The following is a 27,852-nucleotide window of genomic DNA, read 5'->3' as shown; positions in this document are numbered from 1 at the left end:
GAGTTCCCCATTAGTTTGCTCACTGATACAAATTATGTCTATTTTCCCAAGGTATATTTCAGGAAAGGGCTCTCTGGTCTAGGAAGCATTTCTGAGTTTGCCAGCCTCCCAACTCCCTCCACTCAGGGAGTGGCTGCAGCTTACTTCCCTGCCTTCTTGCATCACCCTGTCTGTAGCCACCTTACTGGCTTTACAGGCCTCACCTGTTCCTGCAAAGCTGAGCCAACTTGCAATCAGTTAGTTCCCTGCTCTCTGGCTCCTCCTCCAGGTGTAGCCTGGGGAATTAATTGGCCAGCCTGACCATCTTAACCCCATCAATCCTGTGTGGGGTGGACACTCCATCACACAGACATCAGGTGGTGTTCTAAGCTAAATTGTTCTTTCCGAGCATGACTGTAGAACCTTGATTTCCCATCCACACACAGCAATGAAAACAGAATGTGTCATAACATCAGATGCCCTTACTCATGGCAGAGAGCCATGGACTAGCACAGTTCTTGTAGTGTAGATGGGTCCTCAGAAGTGGCTGGGATCCAGTATAGGTTGGATAATAAATGGCCAAATGTTTGTAAGTGGAGTATTAAGGGTAAAAGCAATACTCGAGTTAGGGTGTTTGATAATGCCAGTATTTCCTACAGAGTGCGTTATAAAGAAACAAGACCAAACCAGGTGAGGAGGGGGGCTCTGAATCCAGTGATAGGAATGTATGCCATGTGTAGAAATGACTGCCATGTCAGCTGCAAAGCCTGATGCTTCCACTGTTACTTAGAGGACCTTCATTAGGAAGTTGTGCTAGATCTGTTTGCCCTCTGTCTTCTTGCCAGAGCAGTTTGGAACTTCCTTAGTATCATACTAATGTTTAATAATATAAAAATGAAGACGGAGTTCTGTTTTGTGTTCACCACAGACATGAACCTATTGTTCGCCATATTTACTGCTCTCCCAGGGATGCTATCTTCCACCTCCGCCCCCAGTAGCCACACATGAAAACAAGAGATGGTCAGTCTGGAAACAAACTCAAGGCTATTTAGAAAAGGGAAACAAAAGTCAGTGTTCAAGACTGTGTTTACAGATTAAACTACTCAAAGCGGGTTAAAGAACGGGATGCACTGAAGGTCCTAGGCAAAACTTGCAATTTAAATCAGTGCAGCTCAGACAATGACTACAAATTAAGGACTCAATTAATGTCAATCATATATCAATGTACAAAAGTGCATGGATCATTCATGCTTGAAGTATGTGGAATAGGCAAGAGTATTCAAAGCTATGCATGTTCCTTGGATTTTGACTTGAATCATAAATCCTTGCATGCCTTGCCTTATCCATGCATGAGCCTTGCACTTTCACTGACATGACATTGCTTATTCAAGTACTATTTTTTTAAAGTGTAATGTACGGTGGTTACCATTTTAGAGCCAATGTTTACTACCAGTGACCACATCATGGTACCTCAGACACAGCAGTACTTAAGCTGGGGCAGGAACTCTGTGTCCTCTCACTTTGAGAAGAAGTGCATTTTCAGTTCATGGCTTGGTTGCTAATCCAAAACAATCAGCCAGATTTTCAGAAGTGGCAGCACAACGGGGCTGAAAAGCAGCCAAATCTCCCCAGGCATGTTGGGGCGAAAAGGTCTGTGACTAAAGTGCTACTGCACGCTGATGATCCCCTTCTGGTAAACGGCCCAGTGGTGTAGAGCACCCCTGAAACAGGCAATCAGAATCAGCTCAGCTGTGCCCACTGCAGACTTGGCACCGGTAAGAATCTGGCTCAGTGTGCTTTTCCACTGACATGATCTCTGTCATCCAGAAAGGCTTAATCTTTCAACAGGCACTTTTAAATAATATTACACTGCAGTTAGAGTGCTTGGCTGATGTAATAATGGGAAAATCAGCACACGTTCATTACTTCTCATTTAAGATCCCTGGACTGTTATTGGTGGTGGTGGGTGTCGTGGAGGATTAAGCCACTTCCCCAAATGTGGGGGTCTGGAAGGTTTGTTCAGTTGATCATCACTGAATCATAGAGGGCATAGAGGATGTTACTGAAGTGTGTAGTGGTCTGATTAGTATGCTGGTATGCTTAGTGATCAAACTGCTAGCAATAAAACAGTCATGAGACACTTTCTAATAAGAAGTGGCCTGCAGGAGCCTCATAGATATGGAAGAGAAGAAAATCTGCTATTTCCATCTTAATGATCACAAGATCCGGAGCATTGCAGGAAAGACAGCGTATGAGTAGTTTTGAAGTTACATAAGATGAAATGCAGAGTTTAGTGCCTTGGCTCTCTTGAAAAGGATATACGTTTTATTACTCAGGTGGAAATTTAATGTGAGCAATGGGAGAGTGGTTCGATGTTCTTCCTGTCTGTGGTTGTGCTCGGCATTTTGGGTGTGCTATTAAAGTCAGGCTATTTGGAGAAATTAACTGTTGATAAACAGATGCTTACTATGAAGGATAAATAGCTCTCAATCGAGAAAATTATCTATATGCTGAATGAGCTACAGCTTGATGTGTTATTCTTCCTACAGTGTCCTGCCAGCATTATACTAAAAGTCCTCCTCCTGTGCCAAGAAGCAAGAGTGAGGTTGTTTTTTTATTCCCCCTCTGAAAGCTGTTTTGCTCCCTTGTGAGCAGTTCTGACCTTGGCCTTCTAGTCATGAACCGAGTCTGGAATCTCTGTCCCACGTCATTACTACACAAGTTGTGTCTGCTTGCACGGTGCTATCTTCATTCTTTGAATTTGCAAGTTACTGTGACATTTGCCACGCATTTTTTCAAACTCCATTTGTGTGCTTTGGAGTCCACAGCAAGGATCTCTTTGTTTATACCTGAGGAGGACAGCAGTGTGCAGTGGGTGAAACCAGAGGACTTTAAAAAGAAGTGGAAATACCTATTTATATAGAGGAAAAGTCTTAAGTAACACAGCATGTGCTTGCTGCTTGCCAATTCATTCTGTTCCGAGATATAGGAACTACAACTGCTATTGGTTATTCATGGTCTTGCTAGTGGTAGGGTCCACTTAGAACAATGTCTAGCAGATCTGAGCTCACTTCACTGGCTTTCATCCCAAGGTGCCAAGAGGGTGAGGCTCCCTTTTGGCACAGCTAGAATAGTTGCTACCTACACACCACAGAGCCTGTTTAAAGCATTGGCTGCAGTAATCTGAATGTTCCATTTGCTCCCGTGCATATAAAGGCACATACACCCTGCCTAGACACTAGATGTGGTCTTGGCAGGTGGGTAAGCCTATTCTAGAGTCTGGCCCCAGCTGGCAGGAACAACACTAATTTCCACCTTTGCTATGGAGTTACAGATTTAAATATGTCCTTATAGCGTGCCAGCCTCATCTCTGAACTGGGCACTCACTGATGTTAGGCTCACAGTTAGACCCACTTTCTGTTGCACTGCTGTATAAAGTAACTCTTCAAAAGCAGCGTGTTGTTATCCTAGTTCTGTCTCACTAACTCATTCATGTACAGTTTATAATATCTTCATCTTACAAGTAAAAATAAAAAAACAACTGCTCTCCCTCTAAGATCAAGGGCGTACCAGAAAAATTAAGTAGCATTCATTCTGCTTCATAGCAGAATGGCTATTGACAATGGCTTCCAGCAATAAAGGTCCTGGAATAGGAACTTGGTTAGCAGTTTGGTTGATGATGCAGGACATAATCTTTTGAAGCTCTCTTGGCTTTGCAGATCTGATAGACATAAGGCTGTATTGACATTAAACTAAACAAATGAAGGAGCCCTGGGGGCCAAATTCTTCCATGATATAAATTCATTGAAGTTAGTGGTGTTACTCCAGGGATGAATTTGGCCCAGTGAGCCTTACTCTCTTTCTACATATGGCAAGACCTCTAATTCTGTATATACAGTTGGAAATCTAACCCTCTGTTTGTGCCCGCAAATCAAGTGGTTAAGCATCTAAATGCTAGTATTTGTACAAAACTAGGTGTGCAAAATTGGAGACTGGACTGAGGCTCTCTTATCGATAGAGATACCCGTCTACACGTGCACACATACATGGACATACAAATCTGTTGCCAAGAATTATTTTAAAATCTGCCATGTCAGTGTTGGGCCTGACAAGCTTTAATTATTATCTTGCCTTGAAGCTTTAAGCAATTAAGCTACAAAAATTGCTCGTTCCAGGTTTGCACATTCATGCTGATATCACCAAAACAGCTGCTGCAGAAATGGAGAGGTAAACAATAGGGAGGCATATTTACTTCTTTTCCATAATAAATAGATAGGATAAGGGGAGGAAGAATTTAAGATTTGCAATGTGGAAAGGGATAAATAAAGGAATTTTCAGATTTCAGAAAGAAAAATGTGGCAGACCATGAAAGGAGAGGTGGGTAGTGTGTCTAGGACAGCAGCAAGTCCTGAAGTGTGAGGACATTTGCAACAAAACTGTTATTTTTGTGCCACCTGTTATTTATTACTATGATCTGTGTTACGATAGTGTCTAGGAACCTCAGCTGAGAACCCTGTTGTGCTAGGTGCTGTACAGACATGCTCCAAAGAAGACAATCCTTGCCCCCAGAGAGTTCACCATCCCTATGACAGCTGGGATGCAAAGGGTGGACAAAATAGACAGGTTGGGGTGGGGAAGGGCCAGAGGACAATGTAATAAAATGTTTATGGCATTAACACATGCATGGTATAGAGCAGTTATATTGCAGTAAGCATATATCTCCTTCCATTTAATCTACCTGTCAAATTAAATAGAACATAAATTTACAGCCTTGTAAATTGAGATAATCAGGGAAGGAGAATTCAGTGTCCTATGACTGCACAATGGAATATTCCCCAGAAGTGTGGCTCCTTATTCTTTAATAAAAAGGACATGGACAACCAGTCTAGGCTCAAACTTTTCTCTAAAGGCAACTTCCAGTGTAACTTAGCATTTATTTTGACCACCACATCTAATTACAAAAAAGAGAAAATTGCTCCCAAAATACAGTCTACCTTTGGACTGTAGAATTAAATTGTTGGTCTTGATCTTCAGTTGCAGCTCGGCAGGACTCTGTATAGCTATGGGGTGAGGAGCATAAAGGTGGGAACATTACAGGATGATGCAGCTGATAGCTAGATCAGGTAGGTAAATGTAGAGACAAAGCCAAGCCTGATTTTCATCTCACTTACACTCTCTAACTCCATTGACTTCTTGGAGTTGTCCCTGATTTACAGTAGTGCAAGTGAATGCAGAATTAGACCCTTGAACTATTAGGTGAAATCCTGCCCCCATTGAAGTGAACGGCAAACTCCCATTCACTTCAATAAGTCCAGGATTTTATCTTCTATCTTTAAGGATGAAACTTTAAAAAGTGTGCACGTGCTTCTGAAAATCTGGCCCTAAACCAGTTGAAAGGCAAACTACAGTGATACTATCCTTTAAGGAAGGTCTGTTTTGTGGCTGATAGTAAACATCCTTTTTAGATTTTTGACCCTATGTTCACAGACTACGAGGCCTTGTCTACATGGGAAAGTGTTTTTCAGTATAAGCTAATATGTGAATTTAAACTGATATAGTTATACGGACCCACCCACCTCTCCCTGAAGTGCACATTCTTATTCTGGTGTAAGAGTGGCCTTTTTTCAATTTAGCTTATGTTTTGGGAAGGGAGGGGTTTAAGCTAAACTAAAAAAAATGACTCATACCAGAGTAAGTGTGTCCAGAATAAGGGAAGTCTAGAGATACAACTATGTTGGTGCATCTGGTAAAACTTTCCTATGTAGACAGGGCCTAAGAGTTTGACCCTGCAGCCCTTATTCATGTGAGTAGTCTCACTGGGACTACTCATGTGACTAGGGATGCAGGACCTAGCCCTACATTTTAAAGAAGCTTTTAATAACCTGCTTTGCCTAATTAATTATGAAACTCACACAAAGAAAAGTACAACAGACAGCACTCCCGTTGCATGTGACAATGCTATCAGTTTGGAGTAGCAAAAATATAAATCCATTATGAAATAATAAAGAGTTGGAACTCAAGTGGGAAAAGTTGGGAACTGGGACCTGCGAATAATGCATGTGCATTTGTTTAATTAAGCCTGATTTTCACAGGCAGCTCTTCCTGAGTGCACAGGCTTCCTCTTGAATCATATGCCAGAGTGCAGAAATGCCTGTGATCCTGCAGAGCACACAGGCACACTGGGCAAAGGCTAACGGGAACCAGTCCAGTGGCAGATAAATATAGACTGAATCCATGATAGATTACAGTTGTGGGTGGGGCTATGGGAGCCACCAGGAAGCGTCACTATGCTCTGAGATCTGTGTAAGTGACAGGAGCACTGGACAGTGAAAATAGAAAACTCGAGGAAGTTTTCAGAACGTTTTCCTCACCGTTTGTAATCAGCTCCCTGGAAGCTTGAAACTGTCATCTGTTTTCTTGGTAATTTTGTTTGGTTTTCTCCATCATTTGTTCACATTAAGAGTGCAGTCCTGCAACATTTCTTCCTGTGTGTAAGGATTATTCGACTGAGTAAGGATTGCAGGATTTCTTATTGCAGGGTTGCTCACTCCTAGTATAATTTGATTTTCCGAAGTATGTGCAGGGTTAAACTAGATCTAGAGGTTATATGGATTTTGCAAACAGATACTAGAAGAAAGGCAGGTTAAAATTTGAGCCAAACAGATGTTAGTGTCCCTTTCCATATTACGTGATATTAAGCGTTATTTGCCTAGCACTTTGTAGGTGTTACTGCAAACAAATCATAAATAATAACTAACAATAAAATATGATCAAACTTCCCAGTGTCACTGCCAGCACATGCATTATCTGCTAACTCTGATACACAGTCTTCGTGCCATGTCTTCTTGAAAATCAGCTGCTGAACATATGTGATTTAGTGAGCTACACAGCCGTACACAGTGTATATCAGAGAACAGGTTAAAGGCATAAGTTTTCATGTCAGAGAAAAGGCTCTGAATTGTAGATTAATAGGTATAAGATGACAGTTAAGTGGCTAGATAAGAAGAAGAACATTCACTGGGTATTATTGTTCTGAATGAATGCCATTTGGGTATACCCCATGGTGGGGTGGGGTGCAGAGCGACCCTGAGGAAACAGGAGGCATTCTGCCTTGTGGGAGGTAATATGCTTTCCAGAGCTCCCCCTGCACAAAGAGGCAGCTCATCTGCTATTACATCTTTACACGGGGTGCAGACTGCTCCCCTCACTCCACACAGCCAGCTGGCTCTGCTGGCCAGTGCATTGGGAGGAGATGAACTATTACTTCACCTCCTGCCCACTCCTCCATGCCACCTTAGTTCTGGGTTTCTGCTTGGCACTTACATGGGCTGTACAGTGGACAGGGGAGGCTCTTATACCCTGCATTGCACTCAGTGGGGGCCAGCAGATTCTGGCCCATGTTGAGCAATGACATGACCCTTGCCCCAAGGAACTGACAGTCCAAAATGATTTCGACAGAACTGGCAATTGGAGCAAACAAACAAGGGGGTTACTGCATCATCCTAGTGCACGACCATGCTCTGTCCATCCCAGTCTCTGCTTTGTATTAGCGTGTTACAAACCCAGGTTTGATTCCCTGTTTCCTGCTCGCTGGGCTGACATATGGTGACAATACTGCATGAGCAGCATACTCCCCGATAGCGCGGGAATGCGCAATCCCCCTGGAAGTTTAATAAGTATCACTGGTGGGCTGGACTGCAAAGAGCTTTCTGGCCAATTACAACATCTTGAAAGTGGTCATGCATTCCAAATGGGTTAGAGATACTGGAGGGCGTGGAGGAGAGATATTGTCCTCAGGGCTGCACTGGGGATAAGAGAGAGTGCTCCTTTGGAGGAGGAAAGGTTCAGGCGAAATATCTGACTCGGTGGGGGTGGGGAGAGGGGCCCATCAGCCCAGCCTGTTGGACAGTTTTACATGAGTTGATAGACTTGTTTAAAAGAAGTCCTTCTGTCTGCCTGAGCGTTTTACCAGTCAGCACAGCACGTCTGCTCATAATCGAGTCCTGCTGTTTCACTGGCAGTTGTAATAGTGGCTAGTTCACCTATGGTTGGAATTAATTCAAAGGGAAGTGCTGTGGCAGGGCTTCCCACTGCTGTTTTCTTTATGCAGTTGAGGCCCGCAGGGGCTTGTCTGGGAGGGATTTGAGTGCTGGATTGACAGCTCTGGTGACTGAAGTCCAAGGGGGTACCACACACATGGGGTGCAGCAGCAGCATCATTCACTCTCTCTGAGTGTCAGGGATCTTAGCCCTGACAGGTGCAACCATCTCTAGGTCTGAGAAAGGAGTTCATTCTCCTTGGCCTAGTCAGTCTTTGGCCTGTCAGCTGAACAGCCAGTGGTGGTGATTATAGCTGAGGTTTTGAGGTGTGTTTTGTGATGCCTGCTAGGAATTAGATTGATTCCACAATGAACTTTGATCACTGCTGATACCAGTGACCTTGTAATGAAATGCTCTATAGCCCATTGCTGGTCACTGAGCTATCCAGTTCCCTTGGGCTATGTTTTTGATACACGACTGAAGAGAGTTGTGGAGCCAAATCTTTCCATTTCAGGTATCAGTGCAGTGGCATGGATGTTGTGCAGCTCTTGGGGTATCAATGGAAACGTCACCCTTTCATAAAATATGATTATTATTATTTACGATTTGCATTGCCTGGTGCATAGGAGCCCCATTCACAGAACAGGACCTCCCTCCCCTTGTCTTAGGCACTGTAGAAAGACAGAAAATGAAGATGGTCCCTGGCCCAGTTCTAACTATTAGTCCTTATTGTTACTGCATGGGAGATCACAGGGTTAATTTTTGGATCTGGACTTTGGCTCTATAGGCCAGTAGATACAGGGAGCACTGCAGAGACTGCACTCTCGAACCTGATGTGAGGGGAGCAAGTGCCTCCTGTTTTCAGCAGGGACTTCTCCATCTGCACTGGATCAGTGACAGAAGGAGTCCTTTCAGAGTAGCAGCCATGTTAGTCCGTATCCGCAAAAAGAAAAGGAGGACTTGTGGCACCTTAGAGACTAACAAATTTATTAGAGCATAAGCTTTCGTGAGCTACAGCTCACTTCATCAGAAGGAGTCCTGCCCATCCTTCACTGAAAGAAGGTCTATGCAGTTGCCACTGGGCCTTCAGAGAGGGATATGTTGCAAACCTGGCAGGGAGAAAGAGAGAGGAGAGGAGCAGCCTGCAAGAGGCTTGATGGTATTGTAAAAATTAAATTGTTCAGATTAAAAATCAAAGGGCCAAATTAATCCTCAGCGAAACAGCACTGACTTTGATGCATTTGCCCCAAATAGCCAACTGAAAATGCAGGGTCTTTGCAGTGCTATACTGCATTTGGGCTTGAGTCTGAAGCCACAGCGAAGTTGGCAGTACAATGGCCTGTTCCAAAGAGGCACCTTACAAATCTATCCCCAGTATGCCTTCAGCAAGACAGGACTGAGTTACAAGCACTGGGCCTGATGCTGCTCTCACTCATACTGTAAACTAAGAGTAATCCCCCTGTCAAAGTCAGCTGGGTGACACTGGTGTGAAACTAGTGTGTTGTCAGAGTGGAGCCTCAGCTCTATTGTTTCCTGCCTTCATAAGTGTGACCCCTCCTGTTTTCAAGTCCAGTGTTTTGAAGTGAGCAGTCTCCCAAGCACTGCACACTGAGCTCACCAACAGCTCACCTAGACCGTGTTTGTTGACTCCCTTTATCTTGCTCCTTTTCTCTTTTATCCCTGAAGGTTGGAGGCTGGCAGGGACCACGTTTTGCCCATTGACTATTACTTTCCACCGCAGAAGACTTGCCTGATTTGCGGCGATGAAGCTTCTGGGTGCCACTACGGAGCTCTTACCTGCGGCAGCTGCAAAGTCTTCTTCAAAAGGGCAGCTGAAGGTAATTCACCTCTGTTCAAATCACACACAAACACCAGAGAACAAGCCCTCCAGCCCTGACATCTCCTATTTCCCAAGGCAGGGCTGCCTGAGGGCCTTGTACTTCACTCGCAGAACACATTTTCTCATTAGAAACAAATGCATTAATTACATAAAATGTCCATGGGCATTAGCAGCATCGTTAAATGTCTGACACCTTCTTAGGAAGTTGAGCTTCACTCCTGGCTCTGAGGAGCCTGTGGCACAGAAGGAAGCAGAGACCTGAGGGCTGGGCAGAGAACACTGAGGGACCCTGAATTCCTTAAGGCAGAAAAGAAAATTGGTTTCCTTACTGTGCTTTTGTCATTCCACATTACAGACCAGTCACAGAAAAAAAATACCCATAACCAGAGCCTGAGCCAGCCCTCCGTCCTTTCCAACACGTGCTGCTGGGAGTGGGCTAAGGAGCAGAGTCAGTTAGTTCTTCCTCGCCCATCTGACTTTTACACACTGCCTTGGGGTCACCATATTGCCATCCGCCCATCTGTGGTCTAAAATCCAACGATCATAATCCAGTATTTTCCCCCTATTCCCTTTCCTGCTTCCCATTTCCTAGTATCCCCTCCATCAGTATGGGCACTCATGACTGTCCCATTAACAGTCCCATTAACATCCTGAGAATGATAGTGCTTCCATGGTGCCCTAACACTAGTTCAGGAGCAGTGCTCTGTCCTCCTCTGTGCCTTTCCCACTCCTCCCCAGCCTGAAGGTTCTATAACCAGCGCTGCCTTCATGCCCTAGGCCTCAGTCCAAGAGCCTCCAGGATTAAATATGGACCCAGATGTTCCCCTGCACTTGTCGAATTTTTACACTGTTGTCCTGTACAATTAAAATGAAAATAAACTAGTCAGGCAGGTTTTTAGGCTGGATGGTAAGAAATGCCAGGGTGTTAAAACTGCAAATCAAAAGCACGCTCTCTTGCCAGCAGTTCAAGGCTGTCTATAGGCCCATATATTTGGTACCATAAGCTCTCCTGTCAATTACAGAAGAGTTAACTTTGACTTTTGGAGAGCATTTAACTGCATTGATCATGATTTTTCCATAATGCTAACATCTAATGCACTAGCTGCTAATGGTTATAAATCAAATGCTGTTTTTTATAATATTATTGTAACAGGAAGGCATTTAAGTTTATCAGCTAGTAGTGCATGGCATTAGGAGTCAGCACTCTCTGGCTTCTGTCCTTGGCTGCATTCAGTGTGCGACTTTGGGCTTTCACTTCTCTGTACGTCAACTTTACCCATCTGTGAAATGGGAATAGTAATTCTTAACAGAGGACATGATCAACCCACGCTGTGAAATGAAAGCCTACATTGCACTGTCACAGCGTCTGTCGCACGTGGGCTAATAGGAGCATGAAAAACAATGGACAGGTCTACACTACCGCTTACGTTGCTCAGAGGTATGAAAGAGACACCCTTCTGAGCGATGCAAGTTACAGAGATCTAAGCACTGTCGACACCGGTTCTATGTCTTGTGGAGGTGGAGTAATTGTGCCGCTGTCGGCATAGAGCGTCTTCACCAGACACGCTGCAGCAGCACAGCTAGGCCGATGCAGCGCTTCTAGTGTAGACCTGCCCCTATGTTATAATTAGGTGGACTGGGGGAAGAAAGAGCAGTTTAGGTGGTGGATAGTTCAGTTAATTCTTCACAACACACAGATGGAAACTCATCCCACCTGCCACCCCTAACCCAGCCCCAGTTATGTCAACTAGCCCATCACCTTCATCCTCATAGAATAATCATAATGAACAAATCTGTGCAATTACAGAGTCTGATTCTCTTCTCACACGGTGCACATCAGAAATAACTCCATTTACTTCACTGCTGTGAGAGGCCAAGTCATCTGCTCCCTTTCAGTCAAGGATCTCCAAACTCCTGTACTACAGCTGGTCAAGTAGTATTTTCACATAGCATATTTGACATTTGGGGGGACAAATTGTAGAATAAATCAGCTTCATATACATTTTTTCGCTGTTTCACTAGCTGTCTAAATGGTCAAATGCAATGGGTCAGATCCTCAGGTGATGTACATTGGCACAGATCTATTGAAGTCAATGGAGCTGTGTTGATTTACACCAGCTAAGGATCTAATTTTTCAGATGCATCATTCAGAATTTGTCCCATCACCAACTGGTGAATAATTCATTCAGGAGGAGAGTCAGAAATCATTTAACAAGCTCTGCTGTCACAAAGCTGGACAGGTCCCATTTCTATCTGTGTGACAGAAGGGGAAACTGAAGCATTGGGCACTAAACCTACTTGCCACTGTCAAACAGTGAATACTTGCAGAGTAAGGAGTGGGATCTGGAGTCTGTAGATCCCCATTTTGGTATGCCTGTGTATGTGGGCTGCTTGGTCCTTTCTGGTTGATTTTGTATTGCTTAGTTGCTTTGTGATAGGTGCCTTTCCAATAGGGTATGTAACAAAAATGAACAAATCAGTAGTATGGTGTGTAATAGTTTAACATTTCAAAGCAACACCGAAGTTTTTTCTTACCGTCAGGTATAACTACCATCTGGATATTTTATTTGAAATTTATCTGGATCATTATTTGAAAGAACCTTTGAGAGATAACTCAAATAAAAGGGAACTAAAATGATCTGTTAATGGACACTGTCCCCATTCATCATCTTCAGCCATAATGAAGGTGACTGACCCCGCTTCCTGGAGTGCCTCTCAATCTATTTGCTTCATCCTACAAGGCAAGTGATAAGGTCTCCTTCAGATCCAGGGGCTTTCTCAGTCTAACCCCCAGGTATCTTCATTGCAAAACCATCACACAAGTTTGCACAATTGGACTTGTTTGCCAGAGTCAGGACTGAAATAGCAGAAGTGTTGTAACTTGGCATTGAGTTACGCTGGCAGAGCTGGCTGGGGAACCCAGGACTGGAATAACAGGGGGTGCTGCGAGTCAGGAGTGAGTTGCTTGGGAAAGCCGATACCCTGGCCTATCTGCACTATGCTTTATAATAAACAGTGCTGTCATCTCCTTCATGGAGTAAATTAACAGATTCCTTTAAAAAGGGATTTACTGTTGTTCCAGGTTCTGGGCTTAGGGTGCGTGTGGAGTGTCAGAAATATTTTATTGTTTTATTTATAAATTAGGACTATATGACATTTTACCAGGGTCATAATTCTTCTTGCAACAGGTTCTTTCCTTTCCCTTGACAGAGTAATTAGGATAAAATATGTTTGCCTGATGCACTAAATTACAAGACGGGAGGGGGGAAGGGCAATGGTCTCCATTTGGAAAACCTCGTTGGTATGTTGTTCTATTTTCAGCTACCAAGCAATGTTGTCTCTATGTGTAAAGGGTGAGAGTATAAATGAAAACTTTCTTTTGCTGTATCAGATTCTGATCCATTTTTTTCCGCAGGGTAAGGCTTTGTGTGCAATATCAATACTGCAGCCATAATTAAAAGCCTGCTAGCTCTTCCATTAGAACCCCCCTGCTCCTTTTACCTCCAGGAGTTAGTAACTTGAAACCTCCTATTCCCCTCTCATATGGACACTTCGGGCAAAGTTCTGTGCTGGTGTCAACTGGTGAAGCTCCATTGACCTTAATGGAGTTTCACCCAATTACACCAGCAGAGAACTTGGCTCCTTAAAATGCTGCATTTGAGCCCAGACAGATATTTATGGTTGTGACATAATCATGAAAATAGGGAGCTTTTTCTCATTGAGGATCAGAATTGGCAGGTGTTTGCTGCCTGTTTACAAATGGGAAGACATGTGTAGATCCCACATTGGCGAGAATCATGCACCAGGAAGAATGCCTGGTCCATTAACGTGGAGAATGAATGCAGGTCTGGCAGACATAGAGTTAATAGATTGGATTAGGGTTTTGTTTTTAGCTATCTAGATGAACACAGATGAAAACTCTTAATGGGGAAGAGAGGAAATGAGAAACCAAGTGCAGCAAATAATCGCTGTTGATTTTGATTGGTCAAACGGAGAGACCAGAGGGCTAGAAAAGCCAAGAGGTGGTTGCACCAACCTAATGCTGTTTGCTTCTGTTCTCTAGTTTTTTTGCTATCTTAGACTAGGGCTTCTACATGGCTTTGTTTATACATGTTGCAACCACTCACTGCTCTCCCACTTGGGTGTGAGAGGTAGAGATTTTCCAACTGGAAAGTGATTTGAGGGTGTGTTACATAGGAACTAATGGGAGGCAATTTAGGTCACCTAAATCAAGATTTTTAACCTAGATAATCAGAAGTGAAAGTGAAATTGTAAGGCAGAAATTCAGTGTGCTACTCAGCCCTTAAGGCTTTTATACTAAATCACACAGTAATGCATTTTATTTAACAAATAATTGAACCAAGAAGGAGAACTTTGTGTTTTTGCTTTACCTTGCAGGGCATGGATATAGCCTGAGGTGTCTTTATTTTGGGAAGGGGGTGGTAAATGAGGGTTCTTATCACTTTCTACCCTTGATTCCATATTTGTAACAGTTTTTGTACTCCCTTTCGGTAACTTTCCATGGACAGTCCCTTTGCTTCTTGCACAGATGTAAACTTGAAATCTGGGATTCCCCACCCTCCAATACATTTTTACTTCCTTAGATTTCTACAGGCACTTTTTTAGGACTATCTGAAAAGCTCTACGCAGGTTCCTTTGGTGTACTCTAAAAATACAGACCAACAAAACCAAACACAGCAGCTTTCCCAAACCAGGAAAAACACTCCCTTTACCACTGATTCATACCAGCAGCTTGCAGCAAACTCCTCCCTCTCCAAAAACTAGAAGAAGTGTGTTGTTTAGTATGCTGTGAACATCAACACATTCAGGCTGTTTGGGGGTGGGGGGTACCTAGATGTCTAGGGACTTCTTTGGCCCTCATCACAGTATCTGGATATCAATTAAGTACTGCACATACCTGTAAAGATTTCAAAACTATAAACGGGCGTTGGGGCAGAAAACTTCATAGAAATACATTGCACTGGTAGAGACAGAAGGGCAAAAGATGTTTTTCCAAAGAACAATAATCAATACCTTGGGGCTGTCACTCCTTTACAAATAGGGCTAGTTGCTCTGAGTGGTACTTTGTGCTTCAAGGAAAGAAGCTCACTCTCCTCTTAATAAAAACCATGACAAACTCTTTCCACCTAGGACTTGCGATCTTGACCACAAGATGCTGGAACAGTGGCAAAAAGGCATAAATCCTTCCTCCTCACTAGCCCATCAGCAGTCTGGATTTATGAACATTCTAAGGCACATGTAGGGCCAGGTTAAATACAGGCTGGTTCCAAAACTTGTGCACAAAGATTCTTCAGCCCTGACATGGGCTTCCTCATTGCAAGATGGACGGGCTGGGATTAATTAATTTTTAAATCAAATCTGACATTTATTTTGCTCAGAATGTGGTCCTATTCTGCATCCTGAATGCTAAGGAATTCAGACAGACTAGTTTTTATTTTTCCTCTTTCCTAGTGGAAGGTTCTGCTATAACTGTTCCACTAGGCATGTTCTCTGCTTCCAAAGAAAAAGAATAATCATTCTTGCTTTTAATGCCTCCGCAATATGCAGAGAGGAAAAAAACAAGAAGCCCTTCCATCTAAGAAATTTTTTTATGCTTTCATTTTACGTGGCCAGAACGGATTCAGGCAATGAGTTATGGCTGCAGATCTTTGGCGTTCACAGCAGCATTCTTTCACCTTCTCAGGGTAGTGATCAGAATAGCATGTTATTTTAAAAGTCATCTAATCCTGGGAGAAGATTCATGATCCTGATTGCTCCTTCCCACAGAAAAATCCACAAAAGAGCGAGAGTGTGTGCATATGGAGGGATCTGTCAGGTTCTGTTCTATTCTGATCCCTTCCCTCTCCTGCTGTGTTCAGCTCCCAAAACCTGCAGATCCTCTGAGTTCTCATGAAAGCTTGGGGGCCCTCTGGGACAGTTCTGGGGCTCTCTGGGACAGTTCTGGGGCCCTCTGTCCCCAATTCTCCGTAGCAGAAGGGCACTGGAGCACGCTGCCTGGAAGTTCACTGCCTGCAATTGCCTCTGGACCCTTTCCTCAGAGGACCCTCATGATGCAGAGGGTGCTCAATGGAAAAGTGAATGCAACCTGAGACTGAGTTAACATTTTGGCAGATTCCCTTCAGGGTCCATGTGTGGCCCTTTTGACCCCCTCCCCGCTTCTGGGACTAGGGTGACAGTGCATTGCTGGCTGCTGACTCCCATTTCTGGACTCAGGCAGTGTGCCCGATCCACCCTGGCTTGATGATTTTTCCGGCAGGCAAGTAAAAGCAGTTTATTTTCCATTACTTTTCTTGGTGCTCTTGTGACATTCTATACCTTGGGGGAGCATGGTGTAACCCCCATATTCCTCATTTTCATATAATCATGATCTTCCATATAAAGCAGGCCTTGTAAGGTATCAGGGGAAAGGTTATGATCTTCTGAAAGTCACTTCTCTATCCATATATGTATGTCATTCATGCATATGAAGTTATGAGAATTGTGTAGTATGGTTGTCACTAAATCATGCTATAAGTTGGGGGAATCAGCCAGATATTAGCTCCCCAGAGGCAACAGCAAGGAAAGTAACCAACGCCAAACAACCCATCAATAGCCATGGTCCAGCAAGGGAGCTACAATGCAATGATTCACCTGCATGAGGCCACACCTGGGCAGCAATGACCATGAGATGGTTGAGTTCAGGATCCTGACAAAAGGAAGAAAGGAGAGTAGCAAAATACGGACCCTGCACTTCAGAAAAGCAGACTTTGATTCCCTTAGGGAACTGATGGGCAGGATCCCCTGGGAGGCTAATATGAGTGGGGAAAGGAGTCCAGGAAAGCTGGCTGTATTTTAAAGAAGCCTTATTGAGAGTGCAGGAACAAACCATCCCGAAGTGCAGAAAGTATCAGAGGAGTAGCCATGTTAGTCTGTATCCACAAAAACAACGAGGAGTCCAGTGACACCTTAAAGACTAACAGATTTGACTAATCTGTTAGTCTTTAAGGTGCCACCAGACTCCTCGATGTGCTGAAAGAATAGCAAATATGGCGCGCGACCAGCTTTGGCTTAACAGAGAAATCTTTGGTGAGTTTGAACACAAAAACGAAGCTTACAAGAAGTAGAAACTTTGTCAGATGACTAGGGAGGAGTATAAAAATATTGCTTGAGCATGCCAGGGTGTAATCAAGAAGGCCAAAACACAACTGGAGTTGCAGCTAGCAAGGGATGTGAAGGGTAACAAGAAGGGTTTCTACAGGTGTGTTAGCAACAAGAAAAACATCAGGGAAAGTGTGGGACCCTTAGTGAATGGGGAAGGTTACCTAGTGACAGGTGATGTGGAAAAAGCTGAAGTACTCAATGCTTTTTTTTGCCTCAATCGTCACAGACAAGGTCAGCTCCTACACTGCTGTTCTGGGCAACGCAGTATGGGGAGAAGATGAGCAGCCCTCAGTGGTGAAAAAACAAGTTAAGGACTATTCTGAAAAACTCTACATACACAAGTCCATGGGTCCAGATCTAATGCATCCGAGGATGTTGAGGGAACTGGCTGATGTGATTGCAAAGCCATTGGACATTATTTTTGAAAACTCGTGGTGATTGGGGGAGGTCCCAGATGATTGGAAAAAGGCAAATATAGTGCCCATCTTTTAAAAAAGGGAAGAAGAAGAACCCGGGGAACTACACACCAGTCAGCCTCACCTCAGTCCCTGGAAAAATCATGGAGCAGGTCCTCAAGGAAACCATTTTGAAGCACTTGGAGGAGAGGAAGGTGATCAGGAACAGTCAGCATGGATTCACCAAGGGAAAGTCATGCCTGACCAACCTGATTGCCTTCTATGATGAGATAACCGGCTCTGTGGATATGGGGAAAGCTGTGGATGTGATATATCCGGACTTCAGCAAAGTTTTTGATATGGTCTCTCACAGTATTCTTGCTAGCAAGTTAAAAAAGTATGGATTGAATGAGTGGACTATAAGGTGGATAGAAAGCTGGCTAGATTGTTGGGCTCAATAGGTAGTGATCAACAGCTTGATGTCCAGTCAGCAGCCAGTATCAAGCGGAGTGCCCCAGGGGTCAGTCCTGGGGCCAGTTTTGTTCAACATCTTTATTAATGATCTGGACGATGGGATAGATTGCACCTTCAGCAAGTTCGCAGATGACACTAAGCTGGGGGGAAAGGTAGATATGCTGGAGGGTAGGGATAGGGTCCAGAGTGACCTAGACAAATTGGAGGATTGGGCCAAAAGAAATCTGATGAGGTCCAACAAGGACAAATGTAGAGTCCTGCACTTAGGACAGAAGAATCCCAGGCACCGCTACAGGCTGGGAACCGACTGGCTAAGCAGCAGTTCTTCAGAAAAGGACCTGGGGATTACAGTGGATGAGAAGCTGGATATGAGTCAATAGTGTGCCCTTGTTGCCAAGAAAGCTAACGGCATATTGGGCTGCATTAGTAGGAGCATTGCCAGCAGATCGAGGGAAGTGATTATTCCCCTCTATTCAGCACTGGTGAGGCTACATCTGGGAGTATTGTGTCCAGTTTTGGGTCCCCCACTACAGAAAGGATGTGGAAAAATTGGAGAGAGTCCAGCGGAGGGCAACGGAAATTATCAGGGGGCTGGGGCTCATGACTTATGAGGAGAGGCTGAGGGAACTGGGCTTGTGTAGTCTGCAGAAGACAGGAGTGAGGGGGGATTTGATAGCAGCCTTCAACTACCTGACGGGGAGTTCCGAAGAGGATGGAGCTCAGCTGTTCTCAGTGGTGGCAGATGAAAGAACAAGAAGCAGTGGTCTCAAGTTGCAGTGCGGGAGGTTTAGGTTGGATATTAGGAAAAACTATTTCACTAGGAGGGTAGTGAAGCACCACCACTAGGAAGGTGGTGGAATCTCTATCCTTAGAGGTTTTTAAGGCCTGGCTTGACAAAGCCCTGGCTGGGATGATTTAATTGGTGTTGGTCCTGCTTTGAGCAGGGGGTTGGACTAGATGACCTCCTGAGGTCTCTTCCAACCCTGATCTTCTATGATTCTATGAACCTTACTTGGAGAGACTCAGCAATGCCCACCAGACATGCCTGGACTTGTGCTTGCCAAGCACATGTACTGAGAGTATAAAACAGACAGAATGGACACATACTGGGCCCTTCTCCTGCCTCCACCTATGCTGCAAGCAACCAAGACACTGAGAAGAAGACAAGACTCCAACATAGGAGATTGGCCCAGGTTTAAGGAACAAACCTGTATATTAAGGACTGCAATATCCAGTGGGGTGCGAAAAACTGCTTAATCTAGTTGCTGCCCAGTCTAATAGGGTTGAAAGTTTATACTGCGTGCTTATATTTTATTTTATTTTGGTAACCACTCTGACTTGTTATGCTTAGATTTTAAGTGATTATAAGTCGATCTTTATAGTTAATAAATCTGTTTGTTTATTTGACCTGAAGCAGTGTGTTTGGTTTGAAGTGTGTCAGAGTCTTCCCTTGGGAGAACAAGCCTGGTGTATATCAATTTCTTTGTTAAACTGACAAAGCATATAAGCTTGCAGCATCCAGCGCGCATAACTGGACACTGCAAGACGGAGGTTCCCAGGGTTGTGTCTGGGACCAGAGATACTGGCTAGTGTCATTCAGTTGCAAGTAGCTGGGAGCAGCTTACATGCCAGAGGCTGTGCGTGAACAGCCCAGGAGTGGGGGTTCTCACAGCATAGCGGGGTAAGGCTGTTTCCCAGAGTCAAGGATTGGGGTGACCTAGCAGATCACCAGTCCAGATAACTCCAGAGGGGAATGTCACAGCTCCTCATTCCCATCCTAGAGCAGGAGCCATGATATCACGGTCATCATGGGACCTATCAAGGCTGCCATCTCACTGTGCAACTCCCATACCATTACCCATGGATAAAAAAAGGGACTAAAGTTTCTGGACTCCCTTTCCTAGGGTATATCAGAGAACACATTCTTTCTTTGCTCTACATTCTGATCTGCCAAGAGTTAGCCATTTGCCAGAAACAAAGTATTTGGGCTAGACTGCTGGTTGCTGCCAAAATAGATAATAATTTGAAATAAAGAATTTCCAGGTCCTGCCCCTGTGGCTTAAAATTCCACTCCCCTGTGTTGAGTGATCAGATGGTTGACTAAAGAACCTGCAAAAGATCCCTTCACAGAATTTCAAAATAAATTCATCTGCCCCCTCTACCACTTGGTTTCTCTTGTTCAGTTTTCTACCGTTGGACTTCTTTAGCAGACTCAGGGTTGAAATGACAGGGTGGCTTAATTGGGAGTGAAGATGTATTGATAGAGTCCTGGAAATTGCAGGATTGGAATAGTTGAGGGTGTTGCAGATCAAGAATCAAGTGCCATGGCCGAGCTGTACAGGGAGCTCAGGACTGAAATAGTAGCGATTGTTACAGGTGGGGTCCATTGAGCTGCGCAGGAGAAGTTTGCACACTGCCTTGTCTGCATTAGTCTGTATCATTCAGTATTGCTGTCCCCTTTTTGCTGCCATCCTTACTCAGGCAGGGCACCCACTGACTGTTATGTAGATACGGTAGGATCAGACATTACGTCATCTGAAGTTTGAAGCAGTCTTGAAAAAGTTTGATTTTAAGAAACGTAGCGAACTAAAACGTTATATGGTTTTTTACTATAAAAATGTAAAATGATTAAAGTGTTCCCGTTCACTGGACTTGAGCTTCTTTAAAAAACAGCCTCTTAAACTTAACTGTTTCCATAGTGATTTGTGTTTATAGCTTGCCATGCAGGTTTTCTTGGCTTGCGCTGCCCCTCTAATAATTCTTTGTCCTCCCACACAGGGCTCTTCACCTGCATGTAGCACTGTTAGAACTCCAGTGTCTGCAGCCGCTTTGTCATTTGCATGGCAGGGGGTGACATTCCATAGAATCATAGGACCGGAAGGGACCTCGAGAGGTCATCTAGTCCAGTCCCCTGCACTCATGGCAGGACTAAGTGTTATCTAGACCAGTGCTTCTCAAGCTATCTGATGTGAGAGACTGCCAATTTTTTCTTCCAATGTGCACACAGACCGGCAGCCGTTGGCGCACCGGTCCGTGGACCACCACTTTGAGTAGCACTGATCTAGACCATCCCTCACAGGTGTTTGTCTAACCTGCTCTTAAACATCTCAAATGACGGCGATTCCACAACCTCCGGAGGCAATTTTATTCCAGTGCTTAACCACCCGTTTGCATTTGAGGTGAAACATTCTTGGTTCCCCTGATAGTTCCGCTTTTGTTCTCCCAACATCCAAGCTCCCACATTGAGCTAAGCTCTCCTTCTAGCTCCAGCAGGCTGTTGCAATATTTGTCTCAAAGGAGCAGAACCGTAGTGGCCAGGGCTAACTCTGGGGTTGTGTGCCCCATGCTTGGGACAGGGTTGATTGAAAGATGTTCCTTCATTTCCATCACTTGCTTTAAAATGGTGCCTCACGCACACATGGCAGTTACCAAAGTCACTCTGCAAGGATAACCAATGACAGATTACTGGATCCTGAAAACTAATTTGTTGTGTCTTGCTGATAACTTTCTAATGGGAGTAATAGGTTAGGAACACAGAAGCATAGAAATTGCCAGACTGGGTCAGACCAGTTGTCTCATCTAGTGAAATATCTTATCTCTAACAATAGTCAGTACTGGATCTTTCAGAGGAAAGTGTGAGGAAGGCAGTTATAGGATAACTGATCCCCAGGGAACGTTTTCTCCTCATAATTAGAGATTGGTATATGCTCTGAAAGATGAGGATTTATATTCTATCCAAAATTGATTGAGTGTTTTTTAGCATTTACTATTATAAACACTATTCCAGATGTACTTACAGATTGGTTTGCTTCTGAAGGAAGATGCTGCATCAGGCACAGCAATACATGGTGATTGACAGGCTTTTAGTTGAATAATTTCTGCTGCTTGCATGGCTAGCCAGTTGACATTAATCTTTGTTCTCAGTGAGACTGGAGAATTGTTCTCTCTCTCTGCCCTTCATTTTTTATTTTAATTGTAATCTTAGCTAATGAGCCAAGAGGAATCCAGTGATAGTGACAATTATATTATCATTCTCTCTCTGCCATGCTAACGTGATATGGAGGAAACCCACTAGAAAGAGATGGTGTCTTTCTTGCACCTAGAGGGGAGGCCCTGAACTGAAAGATCTTTCCTCTGAAAGATCCCTTGCTGAAAGTAGGGAGGGCTAGAGGGAGATTCTGCATTGCACAAGAGGATGGTCTGTTAGGAAAAGAGGGGTTGGAATCTTCAGGTAAATTGAGCAATAAAGATGCCAGAACAGTCATAAGTGCCTTATAAGAGTTGTCCTCTTCTGATCATTTCTTACCTATACTTAATACCAAACTGTGTGGATCAGTTTCTTTTCCTAGGTCTACATTTAAGAGCACTATCTGTTGGCATTGTATCGTTGCAGAAGGGACTGGAATCCCAAGACAGTCCACGCTTTTATGTCAGGGGGCTAAATGGAAAAATAGCCTTTCCAGTGCATTACTGCATCGGAAGTGCAGGGATATGTGGTACCACAGAGGAGTGTTACTCTAATAAATTATAAAATAGTATTTAGCAGAGGCTATGGAAACACTCAATTCTCCTGCAGAGAGGAAAGGTGGTCTTGTGAAGTTACTGAGCTGTGACTCAGGAGACCTGGGGTAAAATCCTAGACTTTCTGTGTAACCTTGGGCAAGTCATTTAATCCCTCTGTACCTCAGTTCTCTACTTTAAAACTGTGATGATGATAATTCTTCCTCCTCCCCCTCCTCCCCGTTTTGTCTCTTTTGGTTGTTTAGAGTTCTTTAGGGAAGGGACTGTCTCTTACTATGTGCACATACAGGAACCTCAAGGCATTACTTTAATATAAACAATAGTTAACCGCTACTTATCACATGTATAATAGCAACAATAATTGACTCTTTGACATCCTCTAGCACTTTCAAGCCAAAGATCTTAGAAAACTTTACAAACATTCATTCCTTTAATGTCACTAAGTCCCCTAAATTGGGAAGAATCATTGTCTACATTTTACGGAAGGAGAGACGGAGAGACTTGCCCAAGACCATATATGGGATTATTGCCAGAACTTGGAAGTTACTATTGTGGTCTTATTACTTATGTTACCTATAAAATCCAACCTCAGGAAAGGGGTAAAGTACAGATGGTGTGTTTCTACTCTCTGGAAACCCCAGTTGGGCACCATATGCCTTAATGTTAGCATACATGTTGTCTGGTGCAGTGTCTTCCTGTTTAATATTAAATTTCTTTTAGAATCCCTTATTCTAGGACCTGTGTGAGTGTGTAACATGTTAAATGGCTATTACTGTGGGAATAACAAAAAATGGTGGGTGCTCCCTCTGCAGATATAGCTATTAAATGAAAACCATTGTTCCTAGGTCTTCAGTAACAACCTTGGTGAAGTCATTGCATCACCGAGAAGGTAAACAATGAATTCCATAAATTTCATGACTTAGAAACAGAAGATACATTGTCATTTGCTAAATGGAAAAAAGACACAGCCATTCCAGAATGAAACCCTACCTTCAAGTTCTTGAGAAGTTTTACAAACAATGGAAAATAGGAAAAAAGAACAGTAAAAATTACGCTATTTACAGTTTGTTTTGTTGTTTATTTTTTTGTTATTTTTCAGTTGACTGCAAATTTGTCAATTTTCTTGAAACAGGGAAGGGAATGAATCACCCTGGAAAGAGTTAGAAATAATGCAGAAGGCGGCGCATAAAGCTGTGAGATCCTTTTTGTATTAAAACCTCTCTTCATTATTTCCTGTGCTTTTTTCATTCAAGGATATACTAACATCCCCACATATCAGATCCATGATCAGAATATCCAGAGATTTATGTCTAAGTCATCAATTACTTTACTTCTGTTCTCATCACTACTTGTGGGGGTAGGAAAAGAAAAACAAGTGCTGTTAAGACATTATTAATACACACACAGGAGATTCCCCAGGTTGGCATCTATCTCAATAAGATCAACAAGTAAATATGTAATATCTCAGTTATCGCCATCCTCCATCCAGCCAAGGAGGACTGGACAGTAGTCAGTTCAGAACCTGCCAGGTTTGCTTTTAACTAGGCTGAGACGATGACATGAAACATGGTCTCTCTCCCACTGTCTGAGCTCACAGTATAAGCAATAATCTTAGCCCCTGGCACTCCCAGGTGTGAGAAGTCTAGGCTGACCCAGTAATTTAAAAAAAAACCCTCTGCCTTCCAGGTCAGAAGGCCAAAATGACACAGGCAGCTTATTCTCACAGTGAAAAGTAACAGACAGGTGTGTGAACAGGTATCCCTATTATTTGTTTAGTGGTAAAGGCTAGAAACCACAGCTCCATTGTGACACACATATAACAAAAAGACAGCCACAGAGACCTTTACAATCCAAGTAAAAAAGGGAGAACCTTCCCTGATTGGGAATTGAACCCAGCTGTCACAGTGAGAGCACTACCTCCTGACCACTAGATCAACAATTGACTTGAGATTCAGAGCCCATGGGTCCACTTAAATCCAGTGGCAGGAAAGCATACTCTAGTAGAGGTGCATTTTAAAAAGTGTACAGTTGTATATAATTATATAGCTAGATGAGAGACAGAGTACTCCCAACTGTAGGCGGGAGAAGATTATTCAGTCTCCGAGACCCTTTCATGTTTTGGCCTTTCTATGGAGTCTGCCAGCAATGAATGACCATTAGTGACAGCTGGCGATGTTAATATATTTTGAAGTGAACCTATTTCCTTAGGGGCTGGGTTGATACCACTGATTCAGTTCAAGTAGACCACTGAAACATCATCAGACTGTGGGTGGCTTGGGGGCAGAAAGGTCCATATTCCACTTCCAGTCTCCTGAGCCCTCCTACCGCCCCCAGTGGTATTACCTCACACATACACGTAGAGCCCAACTGATGCTACATGAGGAAAGCAAGAGCACTTGTAACAGAAAAAACTGCCTCGGAAGCTATTCATGTGTTTGGATTAAAGAAACGGGTTAGTGCTGTGGTGGTGTCTGGTTAGCCTCAGAAAGTTCTGATAATGATATATTTGACCCTGGAACGTCCTTGTATGTCTTGAGCAGTTATCTTGTTGCATTTCTTTGCTAATGTCCCTCTTGGGAGCAGCACTTGGCTTTTCTATGGTTTTGAGCTGTTATTTTAGCAAAGACACTGTAGTTTAGACTAGGGAAACGAGATAGGGAAGGAGCAGGAGCCAAATCGTGAAGAGGTGGAGCCAGATAATGCTTTAGATGGAGCTGCCCAGCTGCCCTCAGGCGACTCCTTCAAGGCGACATCCCGCCTCTAGCAAACACAGGTAGGAAGTTCTGAGTTGGCCCTGAATATCTGTCATATGGTTCCTGCCACTCCCAGTTCCACCTTTCTTTCTGCCTATGGTAATATTGGTGAGTTCCAGGGGGGGATCGTGTGTGCCCAGCTTCACCAGAGGAAAGGAATTGTACAATTGAAAATGAATGTGGCAGGGAAGAGAGCAAGATGTCCACATGGGCTGTTCTGTTACTCCCCACATCAATGCCTTGGGAAGCAAAGTGTCCATTCTTGTTTGATTGACACTTATAAGCAGGTCCAGCAGAGAAAGCATGGACTCAGTGCCTGGTGCCCTTATCTCACACATACACATATAATGCTAACTAACCCATTTTCTGCTGAGGCTATATGTTATCCAGTCTTCTCAGTTAATTGCTAGAAAGGGAGTTCTGTGGGATTTTGCATGGTCTCTGCTTCTGTGGGGTTTTTTTAGATGTCTTTAAAGCTGATTGATGGGCAAGAGAGAGAGAAGTGTGGGGAATGAGAGGGGGAGCTGATGAAAGTTTGTGGCGTTAAAAGGATTGAGTGAAATATCATATGCTGTAAGTAATGCACTCCAGCCCCATTATGTTTCCATTCTTGGCAGCCAAGCACATGGGGTGTTATAACCAGGTGCTAATAAGGGCAGTTACAAGGAGCTTAACTGTATGGTAGTTTTCAGCCCTGTGCTATAGACTCATGCCAGGCATCATGAGAGAGATTATTATTATTATAATAACAGAAAGCCTCATCATGACTCTTACATGACACCTTGATTACAGGTTGTTGGTGTGATTTTGCTGATAGGGGTCAACAATGTCAGACAAAGAGCACAGTTGTATAATGTTAGGAGGAGGCTCAGGAGGTGGGAAGAAGACTGAGAATTCTTAGTGTGAGCTCAGCAGTCACCTAGGGCACAGAAGGCAAGTAATTGACTGCAAGGTGCTCTTGGAATTTGGAGGTTTCTGATGAAACCAGAGGTGTAGCAACCTGCAGTGTGACACCCCCACACCCATGCAATAACACATTAGCCTGGCCTTTTGGGGGGGTTTCTGTGAAGAAATACTAACATACTAAAGTGTGTGGGGTTTTTTTTCATTCAGTGCAACAAAAGTGAATGCTTTGATAAAACTGTTAGGTTAGACGTATGCTTAGATGGATCAAAAGGTTGGTTCCTTGAGCATTATTGAAAGCCGAAGCTTGTTGGATTTCAGGGAAAACCACTTTAGGTAGAATTTGGACAGGTACAATTTTCCATGGCTCCACAACATCAGATTACATTGTGTGTGTGGCGTCTTCATTTGTTGAGTCTAGTCCGGGTTCGAGTGCTCAGAGTCTGAAGTGTATCTGGTAAATCTTGATCTACTCAATGTGTCCAGACTTGACAAGAAAGCAAAATGTGAAGCAATAGATAATACATTGCAACTAAGGAAAAGTTCATTCTTGGTGAGTCTTGAGATTGAGACATCAAGGATGATAAGGTAAAAGCAGGCTAAATAATACCATTTACAACTACTTTCCTTCCCTCTGAATTTGACGAATGATGCTTTTAAGATGCTAGCTATAAATTACAATAAATAATGGCCTCTCAGCTCTGTGCAGGTGTTCATAAACTCACTGCTTCACAGAAATCCTACATTAAGCAAGGCCAGTTAGAAGATGGATTCAGTTAAAAATATTGCATTGTGCTGCAAATGCTGCACAAACAATGTATTCAGCCCCTAGTGATGTGGGAGAACTTTGCATAACTGAGCAGTTACTTTCCCAACATCTTGCCCTCAGTCTCAAGATCAGTAGCTATAGCTCATGGACTGAAGGGCAGGTTAAAGTAAGTGGGTGGAACAAATCATTTCTAATATAAAATGTACTGTAAGCAGAAGGATATATATGTAGGGACAGGCAGTGCCTGGGGACATATTCCATAGAGACATGCATTTATATCAAAGGAATTATACTGGCTTTAAGGGAGATGAATTGAATATCCTAATGCTCCAATGAGAACACAGAATGTTGGAGCTGTGGGAATGAAAAGGTACATGACACTATATGGTATAGATGCCACAAAGCACTAGAGGAGTGTGTGGCAATTTGCTAGTACTGAGTCTCTCTTGCTTGTTGGTAGTTCCTTGCTATCTCTAAGAAGTATCTTTGTAGTCCTACAGTGCGTTTCCTATCACCTGTTTCACATGCCTTTATAGACATGCCATTTTATTAAGAGTCAAGAATAGACCTGAGAGACAAATTCTGCAGCCCTCACTCAAGCTGCATTTGGCACAGTGATTAGAGATGGAAAGACCTATTAGATCTCATCCAGGTCATCCTCAGTTAGCGCAGGCTTGTTCTCCACAGTCTGTTTCCTCGTGTTCTGTTCAGTCTAGCTTTAAATGTGCTATTTTAAATGCAAAGTCTACCACGTGGGCGGTGCTGATAATTCTGTCACTGAAAATCAACAGGCCCACAACACATCCAGGCTGAGTCAGCACCAGGCTCCATAGCAATAAAGAGTTAATGGAAAAAATGGAAGTGGCAAGTGTTCGGTGTGTTGGTGGTGCTGAGGAACCACGGGAATGTTGTATAACTGTTAACTCAACCCAAGGCTGCAGGGAGGAGACCCAGCCAGACCGTTTCCCCTTCCTGTGACCACAATACTTCACAGAGGCTGAGGAAGTAACACAGGAGA

General features: G+C 43.6%; 1 protein-coding gene across 1 annotated transcript in view; it reads left to right on the top strand.

The window, feature by feature from the left end:
• Positions 1-27,852, top strand: part of AR (androgen receptor) — a 108,233-nt gene that overhangs the window by 39,271 nt on the left and 41,110 nt on the right. Inside the window, exon 2 of the mRNA XM_077826128.1 lies at positions 9,705-9,856. Within this exon, the coding sequence (XP_077682254.1) occupies positions 9,705-9,856 (152 nt within the window). The remainder of the gene's footprint in view (positions 1-9,704; positions 9,857-27,852) is intronic.

The sequence above is a fragment of the Eretmochelys imbricata genome, chromosome 9, assembly GCF_965152235.1.
Source record: "Eretmochelys imbricata isolate rEreImb1 chromosome 9, rEreImb1.hap1, whole genome shotgun sequence".
Classification (NCBI taxonomy): Eukaryota; Metazoa; Chordata; order Testudines; family Cheloniidae; genus Eretmochelys; species Eretmochelys imbricata.
Note: the sequence above shows the minus strand (reverse complement) of the source record. Positions and strands in the feature narration are given on the sequence as shown.